The sequence below is a fragment of the Ceratotherium simum genome, chromosome 2 (genome assembly GCF_057802395.1).
Source record: "Ceratotherium simum simum isolate JZ-2026a chromosome 2, ASM5780239v1, whole genome shotgun sequence".
Classification (NCBI taxonomy): Eukaryota; Metazoa; Chordata; class Mammalia; order Perissodactyla; family Rhinocerotidae; genus Ceratotherium; species Ceratotherium simum.
Window position 1 is genome coordinate 8,052,096 of NC_141901.1, and position 24,733 is coordinate 8,076,828.

Below are 24,733 nucleotides of genomic sequence, written 5' to 3' on the forward strand. Positions count from 1 at the left end.
ACCTAATGGAATACCGTAAAATCAGAATTTCCCTATATCCAATTATTATCAAAGAGCATCAACTACCGTCTCCTGGTCAAGGCCAAAGGCCCACTATCGCGTCAATCCTGTCATCTCGGCAGTGAGGACCAGAGAAGTCACTCTCACTTAGATACTAGCACACAGCGGTCTTCGTGATTTCCCAGGCACATTCATCTAGCAAGTGGCAGGTAGACAGCATTGTGCTGGGTGCTGAGGAGACACAGGAACACGGTGCACGCTGTGCTTTCACAAGCTTACATTTATCCCCTTTAATTGGGTCAGTCATGCTTTCCTTTCAATTCCTACTGACTTGTTCCAGGCAGCTTCTTAGAATATGTCAGGAGCTGGAATAAAAAAGTTTGTGCCCCCTATCCCTTATTCTACTTTATTTCCAGAAAGAGTCAAGAGTAAGACCAACACCAAACCTATAAAGAAGGCCCAGGCCTTACACTGGTCTAAGGGGGGGTTCCATTTGTCTACAACAAGGAAAAAACAGTTGATAAATCAAAGTAGAGCACCTTTCAGCTCTTATGACCCAGGGTCTTTACATTGCTCTGTGGCAACTTCTTGCACAAATACGAGCACTGCACAGCATTCTAAAACAAACGTGTAAACGCTGTGGATTGATTCATGCTTACTCCCCGCTCACAGAAAAATAAAACTGACTCCAATCACGCTTCCCTGTGAAAACACAAAATTAGACTAATAGAACAGTCAGTTATCCTTGACTTAGTAATACTCTGACTCAATACAATTAAGGACATCTTCTAATAGCATTCATGAGAAAACAATTTCTTGCATATTTCCTAATCACAGTGTATACAATACAGATGTAGATGAAGCGTCAGTGTGGGCAACAATGCTGACAGGGCAGGTAGCATGTTTAAGGGTATACTGACGACGAGAAATTTCAATTTCTTTTTATCCTTGCCTCCTCAATCTGTACACGTATAATCATTTTCAGGATATCCACATGTACATAGAACTGAAAGATGCCAATTTTTGTTCTCAAAAATGAAGTTATAATTCTCTAATGCAGAGTGATTGCACAGGAAGACATAATAATAAGCAATCCACAGGACAGCTAACACAAGTTATTCCTGTATCTGCTGTGTACTTAATTATCCTTCCTCCATTTTAGATAATGTTCTGTTTTCAATATTGAACCTTCCTTTAATCAAGAAATCCCCAAGTTTATAAAATCTGAGGGCAATTTCCAGTGGGCTTTATCAGGACGGAGGAGCGAAAAGACCACAGGTATTACTGGGTTATAATCAGAAGAAGGAGCTAATTCATCAGTATTATAATCACGAGATTGCTGCAGGGCAATAGGCTTCAGTAGTGAAACATAATTCAGAGGGTATGTTTCGGGCAGGATAGAAACAGTGACCTGATTTCACTGGGTATCAAATAGTATTTACAAAGCTACTTGAATTTTTCTGTAGATCTTCATTGTTGTTAAATAATGATAGTTTTGATGGTGGTAAAACTTCATTTTTCAAGTGCAGGATGATCTGAGCTGAATGAGAAAAAGAATGATCAAGGGAGGGAAGGAAGGTAGGCCTGGCACCAGTCTGAACAACATATTTTTCTTCTGTTTTTGATTTTAAGAAGGCTCATGTCTCCAAGGTTACCACAGTAAAGTCATAAACATGCCAGCCATTTTAAGGGTCTCAGGATTAATCAAGACCAAGAAGGAAGAAATGATAAACCGTGAACCAAGACACCACTAGGACAAAGCTCTAACAGAGTGACATGTCCACCACCAGTGTTCTCAGCAGCAACATATTTAAATACAAAGAGAACTATATATATACACTATTGTCATATAAATATTTCCTTTATTTTTTTATGGTTAAAATTTTAAAAAATAATTTAAAAATTTTTTTATTTTTATTTTTCTTTAAAAGTAGCATACTTCATTAAATGAAACACTGGAAATATGGATTCTTTTTGAGAAATAATCTTTTTGAGAAATAATCTTGAGAAATAAATAATCAGCTTCACTGAAAGATATCATGGAGAAACCAGATTTCTATACCAACTAATGGAAAATTAACCACTGATGAATCCAGTTCCAATCCCAAATAAAGGACATGCATGCATATGTTAGGACTGATTCTGTTCACTTGATTAAAAGATTTCCAATCCTAAACTATATTAGCCACTGAAATTCTAAAAACACTAATTTTCCTGGGTATCTTATTTTGTCAAAGGATTTAGTTATTTACATTAATTGACGTTTACAAAGAGTGGAGAGACCAGAGACAACACTCCATCGTATGTGAGACCTTTTTCTCTTTTTAAATGTTCTTAGTGGGCTATAAAATTTAGCAATTATATTTAGATCTTCATAACTTGCAGCTGTCTTGAGTATCTCTTAATCTGCTTTCTCCCTTCCAATTTCTTTCCATTCTAAACAGAACATTTTTGCCTCTTAGTACTAATCCTGTAGAATTAAAAAAAAAAAATCTGTTTTATACATTTTGAATTAAAATGACCAAAGAAATAAAACCTATACAGAATCTTTTTTTTTCCTATTTAAATACTGGTATTTTCTATTAACCCTATCTCAAATTTAGAGTAATATACATATATTGCTAAAATGTCCATGTGCACAAGTTTCTGTAGAACCTCCAATTTTATTGTAAAGCTTCCTCCTCACATACATTAGAAGACTGTATTTTCACTCTGACTTGTTTAAACAACATGAGGAGGTTGGCGCATTTTAAAGTTATCAACACATTTTGTTATAAAAACAGACGGACGTTAATGGTGACCCTAGCATTTCGTTACTGACTGACTGATGATTACCTAGGCTCCTGAGTTTTTATACTCATTGTTGGCTAATTTGATACTTGATTGTACAACATGCATCTCCCAGGGGATGATCAGGGAATGCAAAAACAGCAAATTCTAAGCAGATGATTTTGCTACTTCTAGCATTTCTGGTAAAAGGGCTAGTTGAAGTTAAAGAGGAAAGCTGTTAATGAAAATAAAGTTAGGGAATGGTTACCTGTGGATTTCATTTACTCCCATTAGGACTGGTCCCTCTTTTTGGAGGCTAACTGAAAACAGACTGGACCATGACTTGTAGCTATATGTTGGTCATTTTCAAACACTCCAATGACATTCTCCAATAATTTTATTATCTCCAGTTTTATGGTGTCATACTATGCTTTTCACACTGTTTAAATTCCCCATTTCCATAATCCAAATGCCTAAAAATTACTACACATTCCCTTATACAGTCAAAAATAGGTTTACTGGAATGTTTTCAGTTATAGCTGAAGGCAGCAACATTTCCAACATTTAGTTTTTGTTAAACCCATAAACATGTGGAAATTGCTTGCAAAGCAATTGTAATGTGAGAAGAATCTTGCAAATACTGACGGAATGGTTATGCATCTCTTTAAACATAACGATTTGGTGGCGCTCTACACAGGCTTCCTGACCACCCGCCCGACCCCCACCTTGACGCAACAACGCAAGTCCTTATGCCACTAAAACAACAGTAGGAAATATCGTTATCAGTGCTTAACTATATACACAAATAATGAACAGGCAAGTATCTAGTTTCAAATTAGATCCTTGGAATATGGCAAAATAGAGGCTGGTTATCTTTGCCTTAAACATAATTATTAAAAGCACATTTTGTTAGAAGGGAAGAAGATAATTGGACATTCTCAGTGTTCCAATTTGAAGTGATACTTGCCTCAGTTGCTTGAAAAAAGAAGTTTTGAAAGTTATATACATAGGTTTCATTTAAATTATGCAGCAATCTTTTATTATTATTGTCCCAGATTTTGTTTAATGAAGATCTCTGTCATCAAATCAAGTACGGTATTTCACAACTATAAGAACTGCAAGAGAAAAAAATGAAAAAGGAACATAAAAATCAGATTCATATGCTGTGTTAGAAACAATATTCCTAAATGTAGCTGTGTCCACTTTTGTAAACAGGTAATGAGGACTGAACTTTTATCTGAGATGACAGACAACAAATGGGAATGGAGAAGTGAAAATATCATAAAACAACCTAAATGTCTAACACTGGCATTTTGATGGAATAGATTATGTCATAACCACAGCATACAGCTGCTAAAATATTTTTAAAATATTTAACATGGGAAAATATTTACAATATATTTATTAGAAAGTGTATATGATCTTAGTTTTTGAAAAACATGTTTATATATTAATAGGAAAAGACCTGAAGTATATATAATAGTTATAACAGTAGTTATCTCTGTGTGGTAAGATTACAGTTGAATTTTATTTGCTTCTTTATGCTATTCCACATTTTCCAAATTGTCCACCATATATATGGTTGATTCTTGGTATTTGCAGTAGTTATGTTCTATAAAGTCACCACAAACGTTGAATTAGTGAATACTAGTCATGCTCCTAGGGGAAATACAGGGTTAAATTCCTGCGTGCCTCTGGCTACAGCATTTTTGTCAACCAATCAATACATTATCTTGTTTTATATGAGTTTCTGTTTAGAGAGACCTTATTTAATATATATCATTGATTCATTAACATTGAACTCACAGCCAACAGCACTATAATTCATGCCTAAATGAAGTTTATCTAACATGTATATTCTCCGTAAGGCACGTCACAGCCTTCTTGCACTTCGCGACACCAGACACACTTCCACACTGCATTTGGGGGCCATTTTAAACAGTGAAATCCCCAACAAAATGCACAAAAATGTGAGAAACATGGCACTAAATATACTTTGAAGGACACTTGTTTACTTTATGAGAGCAGAAACTAGAAGGCAGAGCATGGTCCCGTCAGACATCAGCTGGGAACGTGCGCATCAGGAGAGCAAATTTTTCACTGCTCTGCACACATCTGCCAATGACTGCGAAAGCACCTCAGGTACTGATTGTGTGGTTATACAGCAATGTCAGCCACCAGGTGAATTCGCAAACATAGAATCCACAGATATTGAGGATCAATTCTATTTCTTTGTAACAAAACTTTTTTCTCTTTTAAAAGATTTTGAGTATCGCCATGGAATTTTTCAAATGATTATTTTGAGACACTTTCCAAATCTTCATAAAAGCCCTATAAACATAGGTAAAGAGGCCTTGGAGAAAAGGAGATATTAAAAATGTTCTGACTTTAAAAATTAAGGAAAAAAGGAAGGACAAGAGTTATGCTTTAATGACTGAAATCAAGCTCAAATCTAAAACAAAAACAAAACAAAAAACAAAACAAATTGTCATCTGGAGAATTTATCTGGATTTGTCCTTCAAATACAATATTATGAAACACAAGCTACCATACCTGAAAGTTAATAATAAATAAAAAATGAGTATTATGATCTTGGGTGTAATAACCACATTTGGCCTCAATAAATCATTTAGCTTTGCATTTGTGGGGTGGGGATGGGGGGCTGGACAGGAGTTCTCTTTGAGAATCTGATAAAGATAGAGACTCTCTAGCCATAAAAATGTACATACGCATCTTCACATAAAACCTTACATACAATTTAAGAGCACTTTCAGAGAGCTATAGATTCTAAGTTAAGAGCTCCTGACTCGGGTCAGAAGTCGTTACTCAATCCTGACATTAGTCACAGTAGGTCAACTGAAAATAAATTAAAAAGGGAATTAAAATGAACTCCAAAACAAAGGATACCCCCTACATTAGTAATCCAGTAAATACTTACTGATAATCACTAACAAAAGGATAACAGCAACCAAAGCCATGATGGCTTTTATCTACAACACACAAAAAGGCATAAGAAACATATTAATGTTTGACTTGTTAATAAAGGCAAGACTATCTGTTGTGCTATTTATTCACATTATACTAATTCATCAACGAACAGGCTCATCCCTGGAAAGGTTTTCAAATTTTTTCTCATATGAACTTGCTGGCTATTTGTATCTTTTTATAAATAATCAGAATTCCCCAAATTTGAGGGTTTTTGCTTGCCTGGATTTTATGGTTCAAGGCTGTACTGCACAGTCAACAATAATAATCAAAGTCTTCCTGGGCCTGGACTTTTTATCTACGATTTCTCATGCTTATTTCTAATAAGAGACCAGGAAAAGTACAATATTTTAGCAACTCTGTTCAGAAGTGTCAGGGTATGATGAACAACATAGGCATCCAGTACAAATGGTTCAATATATATAGAATAAGGCAGCCTTTTTTATAGCTCTTATTGTCAAAGCATATGAGAGTTCTGTTAGTTTTTGATCCCCTTACTTCCTTCTTGGCATTTTTATCTCTACTTTGAGGAATATAATTTAGATTCTTCATGAATAACCTCATTTAACCTAAGTTAAATAATAATAATATTGAATTATTGAAAGAATAACCTAAGAGCATTCTGTGTGTTAGTTTCAAAGTTGAGAGGAGAAACCTTAAGGTTAGTCCTTTGTCAGATGCTTAATATTTTAAGCTCCCATCATCTCTCTTTATAAAATTGTCACATTCTTCATTTAATCCTAAAATGCATAAACTATAAGTTGATTTGATTTTCCTGATGAATTCAAATAAAGTCTTGTTTTCATCAAATATTTTTTATAGATAATTTATTCAAGATTGTTCATTCAGAAAAAAAGATACCCAGTTATTATAAACACATGAAACATTCCGATGAGTATCACAAATAGCAACCAGAAGTAGCTAATGAAATGTTTCTAAAATAGAACCACTGGTGTGAGTTTAGTGGCATTACATTCACGACAAGAATAAAGTGACCAAGAGAATACATGGAAGCTTTGCAATTTGGACACCAGGTGCCTATCAAAATTACTAATTATGATAACCAAAAAATGTAGAAACAGACTCAGACCAGATGAATATAAGAGGTACATTTTCAGTAGGTGTCTGGGTCCATATTGTACTAAAGTACTTTGGTGAAAAAGTGATCCAGAGAATATATGGAAGCTTTGCATCTTTTTTTAACCTGAAAACATTTTTAAAGTAATTTAGAATTTTACAGTAGTTTTTCAACTTTACCCAAAACATAACATTAATTTGCCCTGTTAATTTGTGCTAGGCTTAACATTTAGAAGATTTAAATGGAAATATCAATATTAATTTTAAAACACTTCGATAAATAAGAGTTTTCTTCCTTGGGTTTCTAACACAGGCCAGGAAATGTTCACAAATCAAAATGCCAGTAATGCATTCATGCATGTCCAAGTGCTCTTCTTCCAAACGACATGGACAAAATCTGTTTATCATTTAACATATAACAGCCTCAGAGCCTCCTAGATACTTAAGAGAGGTGTCAGTAATTGTCCCTCCCCACCCACTGGATAATTTAGTTCACTTATTTATTTTTAAGTCAGGTTTATTGAGATATACTTTACATAGGATAAAATTCACCCTTTTAAAGTTCATTTTGATGGGTTTTGACAAATACATATAGTTGTCAACCACCACCATCACAGTCAAATATAAGATATTTCCATCACTCCCTAAAGTTCCCTCATGTCCTGTTGTAGCCAATCTCCCCCCTCTATCTTTACCCTTTCTGATCTGAACCCTGCCAAAGTACAAAAGGAAAATCTTTAGATATGTCTAAAAAAAGCTAGGCAAAACGTACATTACGATCTTCTTTTTGTAGCTACCTGAATGGGTCATGTGTGCATAGGGGGAGAAGAAGTGAATGGCTCATGGACCTTTTGTTCTTCCAAACTAGTCTATAGAACAGAAAATTTCTATAGAAATAGAAAATTCAAAGAAAATAGAAAATTTATTCTTTAAAGAATAAAGAATTTAAAATAGCAAGTTTAAATCCTAGACAAGGGGGGCAAGGAAACACGTTTCTCTCCTAAGTTCTATTTCTGAAAGTAAGAGGATTCAACAGGTACAAAGACAAAAATAAGTAAATCCAAGGCAACTGTTGGAAGAAACCCTTAGCGTATGTCAAAGTCAAGTTTAGAAAGTTATACTAAACTTGAAAATGAGAGATTAAAAACAATGAGTTTACGTCTAAGATTTTTAACAAAGCCAAAAAGGATACACAGAACCAGGAGAAAAAAGAAAAGATTTGTTCACATGACATGAAATTTGCTACAAAATCTTAAAAGAAACCTTTTCTGTTTCATGATTAGTAGCCATACTTGATTTAAGAAGCAAATTCATTTCTACAAAATATTTTGCAGGGATATATTAGTATATAACGATTCTCATTTTTTTCCCTGTTAAAAATTTCTGTGGAATAATGAGGGAGAGTGGGGTTTTTTTTCTTAGCCCCATTTGCCATAATGGATTTTGACATATAAACTGCTTTTATGTTTTTCCTCTTTCAACAGAAAATTCTATTTTTCTTTAGCTTCCATCCTATCTTTTTCATATCTCTATGTAATGCTATAGGTTGCTCCAAAAAGGTACTAATAGTAAATTATGAGTAAAATTAACATTTCTTACAAGATAAGTCTAGAGGTAGCTAAATTATTCATAAAATGTGGATTATTTTCTATGAAGAAAACATCCTTTTAGGCATTGCTTGATTACTTTAGTTATTTCTGTCCCAAAAGCTATTAATTAATTCAACAAATATTTACTGAGTTCCTACCACGTCCCAGGTTCAGGAAATGCAATAAGCAGGACAGTCGGAGTCCTGTCCCCACAGAGCTTATAATCTAGAGGCTCTTTCTCTTCACGTCTTTGACTACCACTGAAGGTGCTGACCAACCTACCCAATATCTTCTCACTTACTTTGCATCCACGCCACCACATTTGCCTTCGAAGTTGTTTGGATCTGTTGCTAAAAGCAGTTGCATTATCCGATAAGCTTTCTATATCACATAGAGGATGGAGAGAAGGATTAAACGACATAACAGGATTCTTTTATCTAGTCACACAAAGACAAGAAAATATTAATTTCTACTTCTGCAAACTTATTCCCTTTTAAGCATGAAAACAATATCCTCCCTTTCCTCCACCCACAAACTCTGGCATTCTGTACTATAAAAAAAAAAAAAAGAAAAGAAAAAAGAAAAAAATGGCTTCAGGTCAGTTTGCTCAATCCAATTTTACAATAAGATTAAGAGAGTCTCCCCAGGGCCTCAATGCTTTCAAACAAACTTATGAATTCTGGTAAGAAAATACTCTTTAAAAATTCAAATACTTGGCACATCTATAGAAAAAATTTACAAGTGGAGAAGGTTAGATTCTTAGGAGATACCAAAAGTGACTAATTTTGAAGCAAAACAATATGAATTTTAAAAGGGGTTAAATAAGTTTTTTGGTTAAACAAGTCTGTCCAGGACTAATCAGATATTCAGTCACTCATTATTTAAACAATATTTGACCACCTAATGGGTACCAAGAACTGTTACAAGAACAGAGACTAACATCTGTCAGTGAAGAAAGGTTACTAAGCTACCACACAAAGCATAAGATGAAAATATCAGATAAGTTTAAAATAAGTGCTGAAAAGAAGTGATTAGACATCTCCTCCTTGAGATCATAAGAAATACAAAGCACATCAACATAAAAGGACAAAAGAAGAAATAACTCTAACTCTTTAACAATGAATTTTATTTATTTATTTATTTCAAGGATTTTGATTTTTTGTTGTTGTTGTTGTTGAGGAAGATTTGCCCTGAGATAACATCTGTTGCCAATCTTCCTCTTTTTTTGCTTGAGGAAGATTCACCCTGAGCTAACATCTGTGCCAATCTTCCTCTCTATTTCCTATGTGGGTCACCATCACAGGATGGCTGACAAGTGGTGTAGGTCCGTGCCCAGGATCTGAACTCGTGAACCTGGGCCACCGAAGTGGAGTGTGCCAAACTTTAACCACTATGCCACAGGGCCCGCCCCAACAATGAATTTTAAAATTTTCCTTTCTCAACTGATCAATTAAAGAAATAATGAATGAATTAACAAGATGATTCAAAGCAAAAGCAGCTAAAGTTAAAACATTAAAATCATAAAGTTAAGAACCGAATACCATTTTCCTAAGTCAAGATTCCTGAACTTGGGCTAGAAAAATCATAGAAGTAAACTATCAAAACATAGATTAATAATACCAAGAAATGTGAAGTATCTGTACCTGATTTGTCCTGTAGTTCATCTAGTCTCTCCCCTCTTTCAATTACCTTTGTAATATTTTCTTGCATGACATCAATAACTTCATCCACCTGATTCTGAACACTAGTTTAAAAAAAAAATTAAAAATGATTTATTCTTCTTTTGAGAATTTTACAATTTTTGAAACTTTCATTAGACATGATAGAAAATAGCAAGTTTTCAGAGAATTATTCAACTATAAAATGTTTAAGTTTAAGGCTTTGTAGCAATGTTCTTCCATTTGTGGGCTTGAGTACTCAGGGAAGTAAAGATAACATGATATAAATAAAAGCAATATTTAACTTAGAGATAGTTTATTTTTAGCCCTGTTTCTGCAAATTAAATGTCCTTTTGAAATGTTCAGTAACTGCAGAATTTAGTCCAATAGCTTGACTCTAATCATCAGTTTCATTTTCTTCTCAATAGGCTGTTGAGGCATCACAGACACCCAGCTACAACACTGATGCTCAGTGGGTACAACTCTTCACTGCTCATCAGTTTTCTCTTAAACAAACAGTGTTTAAGACAACTGGCAACATCTGGGAAAGTTCTGAAGCACCCACAAGGGAGCAAACAGGAAAAATTTTTTGTTGTACTTCAAAATGAAAATATGATTTCCTCCTTTATATTGGGCGATGAGGGCCTGTTCTAACCAAATTTCAGACGGTTCGATGAAGATTTAATCTAAATTCGAAAATTTAATAATTGGTTCTCAGCTGCCTGCTCTCACTCAGGAGTTACCTCCAGAGTGCACACAGAAATGTTTAATTATTTTAAGTGTCTAGTTTTCCTCTGTTGCTCCCATCATTACACAAAAAATTACCTTAAATTAATTTAGGAAATAAGTCATGCCAGTGACATATTTGAAAGAAGAAATAAAGTGAACTCATGGTTCTTATAAATCAACAACTGTTTAAAATGCACCATATAACTACCAACTATATAAATATTAAGTATATATATGTTTTAAATAAATAAGGATATGCAATTGTTCTTTCCAGGTGAAGAAGTATATCAGTTACCACTTAGAAAGCTTTTTAAAAATTTTCAAAATACACATGTCCTCTCTGCCCTCTACTCTTACACTATCTCCCAAACTAACCCAGTGAGCTGGGGGTGAGGCATGGACATGGATAATTTTGAAAAAGAGTTCTAGCCCTTCCCTATTTTGGAGCTGTATCTTCAAAAAGTTTGCTTTAAAAACAAAATGAAGGCCCATTTAGACATAGGTGGGTTCAGAAGTATTCTCAGATTCAAGTACCAATTACTACGTTGAGGATAGTCACCTCCCTCCCACATTAAAAGCATTATGTATACCCAGTGATTATCCACACAGGGTTCATCATAGCTCCCTAGAGTTCTCTGCCTCCCACATGATATTCTACTAAAGGATTTAAGACTGAAGCACAACCAAGCTGGGACATGCAGAATTCTCTGCTGTCCAAACAGACCTGAAAGAGCCCCTGAATCCCTAAGATGTCTTGTTGCAACTCCTAATCACGTAAGCAGAGAGCTAAAGAAGTTCATCTTACATAATAACAATGGCACAATATTTAAGCAACTAATCAATTTATTCAATAAATAGCTAATGAGAGCTTACTACGTACTGTTCTATGCACTGGGAAAACAATACTGAACAAAACAGACAATAATTCCAGCTCTCATGGAACTTATGTTTGAATGTGCAATGAATGTACTGCATTAACCTTGTGAAACAGCCTGTCTTTATCCCATTACTCTGTTTTATTTACAGCATTTAACACTAAGTGAAAGTATTTATTTAGTTACATGCTTATTTCCTGCTCTCCCCACTGGAAGGTAAGCTTGACCAACACAGAGACCTTGATTATTCTGTTCACTTTTGTAGCCCCAGTACCTGCAACAGTGCTTGGGGCAGGGTATGCATTTAATAAATATCTGCGGAATAAGTGGACAATCTGGGTATAAGTCCTGCAAAGCACACCCAGCCTGAGACAGAGATATAAGGCAGTGAATGTAGAGGTCTCCCTTTAACTAAAATGGAAGCAGAGCTATTGTTCATCAAGGACCCATCTTGAAATTCCCAAGTAGTCATTTTTCGTCATATGCAAGAGATGATCACAACCTACGGTAAGGTGGTATAGCAGGGTGGGGATGGACAAAATGTACTGCAGCTCCTACACATGACCAGATTATAGCTACGAGGAATATTAATACACCTATACTACATATGATTTTACAACAAAACAAAATACTAAAGAAACAGTTATGGTCCCAGAATCCCTACAGGCAAAATACTCCATGGATAAAGGCAGATTAAGTGGAACAGAACCCACATAATTCCAGATTAATTCATACTAGATTATCATAAACCTAGGGGTATTACCCCAACAACATGACACACATGTAATAAATCTCTATGGCTACTGCAAACCACCAAATGCTTTAATTTTGCTACAAAGTGATTAGTAAACTATTGTTACTTTCTCCTTCGCATATTACTATCCACTGGTGTAACACTCTTAATCCAGCTACTGATAACCCTTACTCGATGGAAAATCTCATGATTGTGTTTTTTATATTTCAAGATGTTTTCATGCTCAGAATACAACTTTTATAGAAGAAAATTACCCACTTATTTACTTCAATATGAAGGATTATTTTTTAAAAAACAAGTGATAACATATTTCCCCGTGGTCTTTCACATTTTCATACCAGTTACAATACTCTGATTTCTATTTGTATTTTATGTTGGTCTTATCCTCATTATTACACTGTAAATGCCTTAAAAGCAGAGACTGTCCCACTCATCTTTTTATTTCTCAGGTTATGTGAAATGTGCCTGGTAGAAAATAGGCATTCAACAAATATTTTCTGATCTGAATTAAATATTTCATTCATTCAAAAAACATTTATTAAGGAGTTATCATTATGCTATTCATTGAGGATACCAATGTGAAGGTCATGAGCTCCATCTTTAGAAAGATTACAGTCTAGGGGAAAAACTAGTATCCACGATTATACTACCTTGTGTTAAGTGCCATAATGGGAGGAAACCCATGGTATCAGTCATGCAGCCTAGATGAATCCAGCCTGGACCAGAGATGGCATCAAGACCTGGTGCTGAGTCTTGAGGGTAAAGCTTAGAGTGAACTGGGCAGAGTAAAGAAGGTGGTGGAGGGTGGAAAAGTTCTAGGCTGAGGCAATATATGTAAGATTTGGGGATATTTCAGGAACCAAGTGATTAACTGGATATGGGTGAAGGTGTTGGAGCAAGAAAAGAGTAGAGGACTTCTAGATTTATAATTTGAGCAACTGAGAGGTAGTAGATGATGGCCATTAACTGAAATAGAAAATTAAGAACTCAAAGGAAAAGCAAGTTTGTGAAGGAGAAGGTGGAGATTTATATAACTTCCATTTAAAGAACAGTCATATGGTAGAAGAAAGGACATGAGAGAGAACATGCACAGGAAAAGATACAGACATGCAGAGAGGAAAAGACATTTCAGCATTTCTTAAATCCTCCTTAGAGTCTGACAGCACTCATGTTCCTGAAATGTCTCTACTCTGATTATCAACAGGGAAGCTGCAGGGTGTTGTGTAGAGAGTCCCAGCTCTGTATTCACAGAGACCTGGGTTTGCAATCCAGCTTTATCACTTACTATGTATGTGGCTTTGCAAGTCACTTTGCAAGCCTCTTGGAGCCTCATATTTTCTCACCTTTAAAATGAAGATGATAATCTCTCACTTGTGAGAATTAGATGTGACAGTGTTTTTAAACACTTAGCACAGTTCCCAAAGCTTAGCATGTGCTTAATGTCAATGTGCTTCCATTAAAAAAAAAAAAAAAAATACATGCTCTGAAACAAAGACACTCATCCCTTATTTTGTAAAGAAAATATTTATTTTCATAGTTAACACCTCCATCTTGTGGCCTTTTAAGGTACTGTTGACAAAAGAAGTTTTAAAGTTATGTCATCTTTTTGCAACTATATATATACATATATATTGCTGTTACATCACAGAACATTCCTTGGGGGGCCTTATAAAGTTAAACTGGTTGAACCAAGACTTCAGTTAGGAGATTTCCTACCCCTAGCAGAGAATGTCTACAATTCACTAGAGCAGCATTTATGATGCTATTATTTAATTTAAAAGCAAAGGAAACATCCCAAAGAGAATCATAAATTTTATATAAGCATGTGAATATTGAAAATCTTTTCCAAAAAAATCTTCCCTAAAAAGTGATTTTGGGTACTTTTTGTAGGATTAATCTGTTATCAACATGCCAATCAAATCCAAACAAAGCAACAATGCTGCTGATCCATGCAGTCAAAAAATACCTGTACGGAAATGTTACAGCAAATTAAGTTGTGATAACAGACCTTAAAGAAACTCACCAGTGCTAGCAATTCTGGTACCTAAACTAATGCCGGGGATTTGTCTCCGGGCAAGCTGCGTGGCAGGCTGTGCTCCGCCATCTTGGGCACTCACACTTGAGTCATACCCTGGTCAGATAAGCATTCACGAGGTTGTGCCAACAAGGTTTAATCTGTGTGTTCTGATGATTGACTACCTTCTAAGTCTGGCAAGCCTTCAGCTCTAGAGCAAAAACCATTATACTTACTCAATAATCCCTTACTGTTAAATTCTGTGATCACCAAAGTTACTGTCCTAATTTAATATGTACATATACATATTCATGTGTGTGTGTGCTTGGCACTTACTAACATACATATATACTCTGCAATGTCCCCTCTGTGGAACTGGCAGTGGTTTTGCGGTTCAGCTGGAAAATCATACTCAAAAGACTCATTAGGCCATAGTCAATACTAGGCTCACTCTGCAGAAGGATATCAGACAGGAAAGACAGCATACTGGCAGGACAAAAAAGAGGTGCGTCATCAGTGGAGTCCACCTCTCCAGTGGCAACTTAGGTATAAGAGAACAAGACCGTGTCTATGTGGGTGGATACAGAAGTCACTCTGGCTCAGTGTAGGGGAATGGCTCTGCCATGGCGTCCTGGCAACCTTGAATGCTTTGTGATCCTCCCAGAACATGAGAGGATGAGTGGCTTGTGAGGCCATTTCCCACTCACTTTCCTTTCTCCCCTAGGAGACTATCACGAGACAGCTTCTTATCCCCTCCCAGGTTCTGATGACATATGAGGCTTTCTGCAGGGTATGTCTGCAGACTATAAAACCACTTAGCTGCAGTCTAGAATTGGCTCCTTTGTAACAGGTATACCCCTACTCGTATTGCAGCCACTGGGCCCCTTTTGTTTTGGTATCATCATTTTTGGCATGTAGGACAAGAACCCAGGCAGCTGGCATCTCTGGCTACTCTTCCTTTTACTGTCTATGTAAGTAATAAACTGTGTGAACCTAAGTGGCTCATTGTCTCTTTATTGGCCGAGTCAGAGACTCCCTCTTCTGCTGGCCTTGAAGAAGCAAGTACATGAGTTCTACAGCTGCAAGGAAATGAATTCTGTCAACAGCTACCTGAGCTTGGTCAGGAGCTTCAAATAAGATTGCAGCCCTGGCGACACCTTGATTTCAGGCTTGTAAGACCCTGTGCAGAGGGTCCACCTAAGCAGTGAATGAACTGTGACTCATGGAAAATGTGAGAGGATAAATGTGTTGTTTTAAGCTGCTAAATTCAGAGTAATTTGTTATGCAGCAGAAAATGAAAACATCCTGTTTAGTACTCAAACCAATTTGTTGGTACCTTGGTTCTGTATTTCAGAATCCATTAGCTAGGATTAAGCTACGTGTGAACATATTTCTTCATACCAACAGCTACTCAGCTAAAGCCCAAGTCTCTCACCAATAACTTGATACCCCTTACAGTAACCTTCCCACTATGTGCCATCTACATCCATAATTACGGAAGCAACTATCCCTCCTTAGATCCTGAACCCAGGCCATTCTGTTTATCTTCCATAGTTAGTCTTTATAGCTAACTATGGGATACTTTACTGCTCCATCTACTCCTCCACACTTGCCAGGACTCATATCCTTCTAACATTAGATGCATTCACTACAGCATTATCCATCATCTACCACCAACAATATATACAGCAAAAGCTTTAAACCTAGAATTAATTAGCCATAAAACTTAGATCAATATATGAATTAGGATAAGTAATAGATATGAAAAAAGCCTGTAAGTGTATAAAAAAGATACTGTATTCAAAAAACTGAATCTATTGTATTACTTTATCATTCTGAAAATGGGAATCAAGCTATAGATTTAAAACCAAAATAGACCTTGAGATTATGCTAAATAAACGGATTTGACATAAGGTAATCAAGTTAAGAAAAATCAACAACCAGGAATTGCATTTCCTTAGCTGTAATTCAGAGGTGGCTTTGTGAAAATAAAAAGAATTACTGGGTTTTTACAACTCAGTAGTTATATTTAGTCTACGTCAGGGCTCAGCAAATTTTTCTGTAAAGGGCCACATAGAAATAGATAGTTTAGATTTTGTGAGCCATAAGGTCTCTGTCACAACTACTCAAATCTACTACTGTAGTCCAAAAGCAGCCATAGATGATAAGAAAACAAACAGGCATGGCTGTGTTCCAATAAAACTTTATTTACAAAAACAGGCAGCAGCCAGATTTGGCTCATACCCCTGGTCCACACAGAAATATGATAATCATTGAAACAAATGAGTATCACAGGAACTTACTGCTTAATTTTATCATTTCTAGGTCCAAATCTTGGTCCAGATGGTCCCCTTCTGAAAACAAAATACCAAGTACATATTAATAATGAGAGCATTATAAAATAAAAACAGAAAACACATACACATACTCAAGCTGAATTCTAAACATGGATTAGTCGTTTTTCATAAGGAACCACATTTCACTGTTATTGTTGGAACTGAATGATATACAATCATGTCTGAGCTTCACTGGTACTTACTGCTGGCCACAATTAACCTAATTCTTCTGAATGTTACAAGAGTTTATATAATATTAAACTCTGAAATACCATAACAAATAAAGTGCCAGTGACTATGAATAGCTTTAGATCAATTATAGAACACTAAAAGTACAATTCATCTTGAATTTAGGCTATAATGAAATGCTGATTGCCAGGGATGGATATAGAGAAAAATCCATAACACTACAATTTTTTAAGTATCGGACGATTTGCCCTGAACTAACATCTGTGCCAATCTTCTTCTATTTTTGTCTGTGGGTCACTGCCACAGCATGGCCGCCGCCAAGTGGTAAAGGTCTGTGCCCAGGAACTGAATCCAGGCCGCCAAAGCAGAGTGTGTTGAACTTAACCACTAGGCCACGGGGCTGGCCCCTTAAGTACATTTTTCGATTACTCATCTTAAACTTAGCAATATAGATAAAGGGAAATGCAAGAGTCTACGAAAACATCAACATTTCTCAAATTATTATTTCTCTATTATAGACGAGTGTTGTATCACTTTAACCAAGCTATTTTAATATTCCGGAAATAAAAACTTTTAGATATTTTAAGTAATTATCATTATTCTGATGATAGAGAATAAAGTATAAACCACAAAACTCAAAAGAAAATAGGTTCTGTACCAATTAAACACTAACTCTCCATTCCTCCCTCCTCCCAATCCCTGGCAACCTCCATTCTACTTTATGTCTCTACGAATTTCACTACTATAGGTATCACTACTATAGGTATCTTGTATAAGTGGAATCATGTAAAATTTATCCTTTTGTGACCAGCTTCTTTCACTTAGCACGATGTCTTCAAGATTCATCCATGTTGTAACATGAGTCAGAATTTTCTTCATTTTTAAGACTGAGTAATATTCCATTGTATGTACATATCACATTTTGTTTATCCATTCGTCTGTTCATGGACACTTGGGTTGCTTACACCTTTTGGCTATTGTGAATATTACTCCTATGAACATGGATGTTGATTAATTTTTAAATATTATTTTAAGAACTTTATTTGGTTTCCTTTCAGCACACAGAACCACAGTGTGTAGAAGCTGCATCCTGAACAAGTAAGCTGGTTTTGCTGTCGGGCCCTTTGGAAGATGTATAGCATTATTTGGGAGTGAACTTTCAGCGGCACGTTGCTGGTCTGAAGAGTTAGTGTTTCTTACAAGGGTATCTAACTTACATTCAGGTAATCACTTATTTAACCAAAGTATCTGGCCTTCTTTTCAATATTGAGTTCCTTCTTGACAGGTAGCTATTGGTCTAGTTTAAGGCTTCTCACCATAATTGGCACTGTGAGCAGTTAGCTTTGTGACTCTATGCAAATCCTGTCACCTGTAGGAAATTATCTTTCCACTTCATCTGACCTTCCTGCCAAAAACGATACTATTTCTTGTTATTGGATTTGCTTTCTATCCTGTAGGCTCTTTTGTCCATTGCTTCATGGCTGTCAATTACTTTTTATAAACTGGTTTTATTTGAGGGAAAAAGAAGCCTCTAAAAAAAACTTCATAACATTATAACAAAGAGGGAGGTCAATGCTTCCTCTCAGGCATATCCCTCTACATCCATCTCCGGAGAAAACTCCTGCAACAATATGTCATCCTTCCTGAGTTTGCAAAGATAAACCTAGGCCGGTATGACAGCCCCTTCTAATCATAACTGCAAAGGACTGATCAGGTCAATTAACTTTGACAAAGTATTAAGGCAATTCAATGGGGAAAGGATAATCTTTTCATCAAATAGTGGGGGAACAACTGGATACCCATATGCCAAAAAAAAAAAAAATCCTTTACCCTTACCTCAACCATATATAAAAATTAACTTTAGATTATAGACCTAAATGTAAAAGCCAAAACTATAAAACTCCTAGAAGGAAAACACAGGAGAAAATCTTAGTGACCTTGGGTTTGGCAAAGGTTTCTTAAATAAGCAAAAACAACAAAAGAAAAAAAATTTAATAAACTGATTTCATCAAAATCAAAACTTGTATCTTCAAAAGATACTGTTATGAAAATGGAAAGATGAAGTTACATACTGGGAGTAAATACTTTTAAAACATATCTGACAAAAACTTGTATCTTGAATACATAAAAAACTCTTACAACTTAAGAAGAAAAATTTAGAATTGCACAAAAGATTTTAACATGTACTTCACCAAAGAAGATATGAGGAGGGCAAATACAAAAAAAGACATTCAACGTGATTTGTCATTAGGGAAAGGCAAATTAAAATCATGAGATAGCACTACACACCCACAAGAATGGCTAAAATTCAAAGACTGACCATATGTGGTGCTGATGAGGATGTGGAGCAACTAGAACCCTCATACAAAGCTGATGGTAAAATGGCACACCACTTCGGAAAACAGCTATAAACACAGACCAGCCATTCTGCTCCTAAGTATTTACCCAACAGAAATGAAAGCATATGTCTACACAAGAACCTGTACAGAAATGTTTATAGCAGCTTTATTCATAATAGCTAAAAACTAGAAACACCCCAAATATTCATCAATAAGTTAATGGATAAATGGATACTTTTTAAACCAGTTTATAAAAACTAAATGGATAAATGAATTGCAGTACATTCATACAATGGAATACTACTCAGAAATAAAAGAAATAGACTATTGATACACGTGACAGCATGGATGAATCTCAAAATAATTATGCAGAGTGAATGAAGCCAGTAAAAAAGAGGCACACTGTATGATTCTATTTATTTAAAAAACTCTAGCAAATACAAACTATAGTGATAGAAAGCAGATCAGTGGTTGCCTGGGGACTGGGAGAGTAACCAATTACCAAGGGGTATGAGGAAACTTCTGAGGTGATGGTTATTATGTTCATTATTTGATTTTGGTGATGATTTCACAGGTGTACAGTACATATGTCAAAACTCATATTTTATACTTTACATGCATTTTATTGCATGTCAATTATATCCCAATAAAGCTGTAAAAAAAAAAAAAACTTACAGAAAAAAGTCCTCTTCTTCATCTGAATCATCTTCCAAAAGATTTCTCTGTCAAAAAAAGAAAAAGACTTGAGTTTTCAGATTCAGAGGGCTTATAAACTGTCAGGGAGGAGTAAGCAAACAAGTTCCAACCTGTTGAAATTTTTTAATTCCAAGCTCCCAGACAAGTAATTACATGTGTTTCATCGGAACCTAAAAGATATGAAACCATATTTGCAGACTTTCCAAAGAAAATGCTGATAATATGAGAATCCTATGACTAACTACAAGGTAGAAAGGTCACTGAAGCTGGTGTGGGAGGAAACACTTCAGGCAGTGAGGAAGGAGCAAGCCGCTTCTCCTTCCCCCTGCCTTCCAGTCTCTATTGGCAGCACCGAATGGGGAGCCAGGTGGCAAAGGAGAAATGTAGTTGCAGAGTCCAACTCCAGCAGCAGAGAGAAGAGTATAGAAGGTAGGTTTGGAGCTGAGAGACAAGGGCTTAATAATTGGCACAGTCCACCTTCTAGCTACTCAATCCATAAACAGCCCTCTACACATATTTGAACTTCCTAAACAAAAACAACTTTGTACTTTTACCTTATAAGATGCAACTATTTTCCTTAAAATGAAGATGGTCACATCCTCTCCCCAAAAGGGGAAGATGTAAAGTTCCAAAACGAGGCTAAAGAAGAGCAAAAACCAGACCTTTTCAGCACACAAGAACTCAAACAGTATACAACTTGTAGGCAGAATAATGGCTCCCCAAAGATTCCCACATCTTAATCCCCGAAACCTGTGAATATGTTTCCTTGCATGGTAAAAGGGACTTTGCAGATGTAATTAAGTTAAGGATCTTGATATAGGAAGATCAACATGGGTTACCTACCTGGGCCCAAGATAATCACAAAAGTTCTTAAAAGATGGAGGCAGAAATGCCCGAGAAAGAGAGAGACTAGAAGATGTTACACTGCTGGCTTTAAAGACAGATGAAGGGGCATGAGCCAAGGAGGGCAGGCAGCCTCCAGAAGCTGGGAAAGGCAAAGAAACAGGTTCTCTCCTAGAGCCTCCAGAAAGAATACAGCCCTGCCAGCATCTTGATTTTAGCCCACTAAGACCCGTTTTGGACTTCTGGTCACCAGAACAATAAGACAATAAATTCGTGTTGTTTTAAGTTTGTGGTAATTTGTTACAGCAGCAATAGGAAACAAATACACCACCCAGGTAGCTTTTCTGAGGAAATTACTCAAAGAATTACACAGCCAAAAAGAAAATTAAATCAGAACAAAGATCTTAAGACAGAGATTGATACAATCAATGAATCTAATAAAATGTGTGGTCAAATCTAAATGGATAAAGGCAATGTGATTGTGAACTATAACTTACAACTAATGAAAAGAAAAGGCATAATATAAGGAAAAACTTTACAAGGGCCTAAAACTTTCCTAACAGAACCCAGAAGCTGGGAGTGGGAGAGTGAAGTGAGGAAGTAAAAGCACAGTAACATGCTTATCTAGTGGGAAGAGGAGTGGAGGGCAGGGGAAGAGGGCTAGAACGAAAAGTAAAACAAGGGAGGGGGCACAGTTTTTGGTGTAATTGACAGAGAACACAGATTTAAACATCATTGTTAAAATATAAAGTTAATAACAAAAGAGAGAGGGGAAGAAGGAGAAAGGGAGGAAACTTTTTAACTGTCTAGTGGTGCTGGGGGTGGGGAGAAGATGAGAAAAATAATCAATCTAGCAAAAGAAGTTAGGGAAAAGAAGGAAACATAAGAAATATAATGAATATCATTATATCTATGTATAAGTATATAACACATCACAAAGAGTAAGAAAATGAAAACAAGATGTATTCAATATTCCTTTAACAAATATGTTTGAGCATCCTCTACATGCTAGGCATTGTTCTAAGTACCAAGCCCCACCTCTGAACCAGGCAGACAAGGTCTGAGCTATCTTAGAAAAACATCTGATGGTGATAAATGCTATGCAGAGAATCAAAACAGTGATGGGATAGAAAGTGACAGGGTGACTAAAAGAGATTGATTAGGTTGTCATGGAAAATTACTCTCAAGAGGTGAAATTTAAGCTGAGATCCAAATGATAACAACAAGCCAACCAAAGATCAGAGTGAAGAGCATTCACTGCCAGCTGAGGGACAGGCTAGTGCAGAAAAAGCCAAAATATATTAGTTATCATAATAGATGTGAATGGTTTGAATGCTCCTATTAAAAGCAAAAACTATATGATTCAAGTTCAAATTATTCCAGCCAATATCCGTTAACATGAAATTCACCTAAAACAAATGCCAAATAAAGCATGAAAAAAGAGGTGGAAAAGATATATCTGCAAATTCGAACAAAAAGAATGTTAGAGTTATCAATATTAACACAGAAGAACTTTAGGACAAAATCATTAAACAATCAAATAAGAAGATTTTACAGTGACAAAATGCACAATCCACCAAGAAGATTTAACAGCAATGAATGTTTATATATAACAGTATAGCTTTGACATATATAAAGCAAAAGCTGCTCAAACTAGAAGAAACAGATACATTCAAAATCAGAGGAAAGATTTACCATACCTTCAGAGATAGAGAAACCAAGAAGACAAAGAATAAATAATCTAGAACTTTGTACTCAGCAAATTTTATTTTCAAATATCCAAGAAATGGATAAGCCACAAAAGAATTTAATAAACTCCAAAAACTAGAAACAACCAGGTCACACTCTCTGGGCATAATGCAATGGAAACTAAGACAAATAACAAAAGGAAATTTTAAAACACCCTTCTAATTAACATGTTAAAATGTAAATGGAAGTTTAATAGACTATTCAGAAACGAATGACACTGGGAACATTACAGAACAAAATCTGTAGAGTATGGTCACAGTGGTATTTAAAGGAAAATGTGATCTTAAATGCATTTATTCATGAAATCACAAGGATTAAAAGTATATGAAATAAATATTTAACTTTTTTTTTTTTGTGTGAGGAAGATCAGCCCTGAGCTAACATCCATGCCAATCCTCCTCTTTTTGCTGGGGAAGACTGGCCCTGAGCTAACACCCGTGCCCATCTTCCTCCACTTTACGTGGGACGCCGCCACAGCATGGCCTGACAAGCAGTGCGTCAGTGCGTACCCAGGATCTGAACCCAGGCCGCCAGCAGTGGAGCACGTGCACTTAATGGCTACACCACGGGGCCGGCCGCAGTATTTAACTCTTAAGATGGGTAAGTTATTCCTAAGTAACATATAACCCAGAAGCTTTTAAAGAAAAATTTCATGGATTTGATTACATAAAAATTTAAAACATGAATAACGTAAGACATCATAAATAAGGTTAAATGGCAAGTAACAGATTGGGAAAATAATCTGCAACATACTTTTGCACCAAAGGTTTTGATATCTGTATTATATAAAGAGCTCTGACAAACCAGTAATAAAAAGACACATTACAGAAAAATTGTCAAGGTAGTAGAGCAGACAATTTCCAAGAGAAGACAGAATGGCCAATGACCACATGAAAAGATGTTCAAAGTCAATAATACTCAGGGAGATGCATTAATTCCTTCAACAAATATTTCTTGAATGCTATTCTAGCTAATAAGTAACAGATAATCATTACATTTCTGATACAGTTTATTTGCCTTAGAGGATGATGATACTAAACAAAAAGTGTGTTTATTATAGTTGTACAACAAGAAACACACAGGAAAACCAGTGTCTTCACACCCATTCACTGAACAAGCACAAGTGCTAAGGATACAATATCAAAAAAGGATAATGGGACACAATGAGATACCACTTCACACCCACCAGGCAGATAATAACAAGTGTCGGCAAGGAGAAATCAGATGTGAGGAAAAATTGGCAGTGAGAATAAATGTAGAGAAACTGGAACCCCCATACATTGCTGGTGGGAATGTAAAAATTGTGCAGCCACTTTGGAAAACAGGTTGGCAATTCTTCAACAGAGAAGTACTATAATACCCAGAAATTCCACTTCTAGGTATTTACCAAAGAGAAATGAAAACATGTTCACACAAAAACTTGTACTAGAATGTTCAGGTCAGTGGTATTCATAATAGCCAAAAAATGGAAATAATCCTAAATGTCCATCGACTGATGAATGGATAAATAAAATGTGGTATATCTATATAATGGAATATTATTCAGCAATAAAAAGGAATGAAGTACTGATATGTACTACAACATGGATGAACCTGGAAAACATTATGCTAAATCAAAGAAGCCAGTTACAAAAGACAACATATTGTATAATTCCACTTATATAAAATGTCCAGAATAGACAAATCTATAGATTTGTGGTTGCCTAGGGCTGAAGAGATGAGGAAAATGGGGGATGGTTGCTAAAAAGGTAGAGTTTCTTTGTGGAATGATGAAAATGTCCTAAAATTGATTGTGGTGATGGTTGCACAATTCTGTGAATATACTAAAACCCACTGATTTGTATACTTTATTTTTTTTTAATTTTTTTGGGAGGAAGATAAGCCCTGAGCTAACATCTGCCAATCCTCCTCTTTTTGCTGAGGAAGACTGGCCCTGGGCTAACATCCATGCCTGCCTTCCTCCACTTTATATGGGAGGCTGCCACAGCATGGCCTGACAAGCGGTGTGTCGGTGCACGCCCGGGACCCGAACTGGCAAACCCCGGGCCGCCACAGCGGAGCGCGTGCACTTAACCGCTTGCGCCACCGGGCCGGCCCCTGATTTGTATCCTTTAAATGAGTGAATTGTATG

The 24,733-nt window shown here is 35.9% G+C and overlaps 1 protein-coding gene across 3 annotated transcripts in view; it reads right to left on the reverse strand.

The window, feature by feature from the left end:
* Nucleotides 1-1,842: 1,842 nt before the first annotated feature.
* The window catches only part of VAMP4 (vesicle associated membrane protein 4), a 34,763-nt gene continuing 11,872 nt past the window's right edge, over nt 1,843-24,733 (reverse strand). For all 3 annotated transcript variants that reach the window (XM_087437908.1, XM_014783416.2, XM_087437919.1), the window contains exons 3-8: nt 19,990-20,036; nt 16,754-16,804; nt 10,064-10,164; nt 8,722-8,801; nt 5,708-5,759; nt 1,843-3,884 (exon numbers count right to left, since the gene is read on the reverse strand). In XM_087437908.1, coding sequence (XP_087294034.1) covers nt 3,856-3,884; nt 5,708-5,759; nt 8,722-8,801; nt 10,064-10,164; nt 16,754-16,804; nt 19,990-20,036 — 360 coding nt within the window. In that variant the 3' untranslated portion in view covers nt 1,843-3,855. The remainder of the gene's footprint in view (nt 3,885-5,707; nt 5,760-8,721; nt 8,802-10,063; nt 10,165-16,753; nt 16,805-19,989; nt 20,037-24,733) is intronic.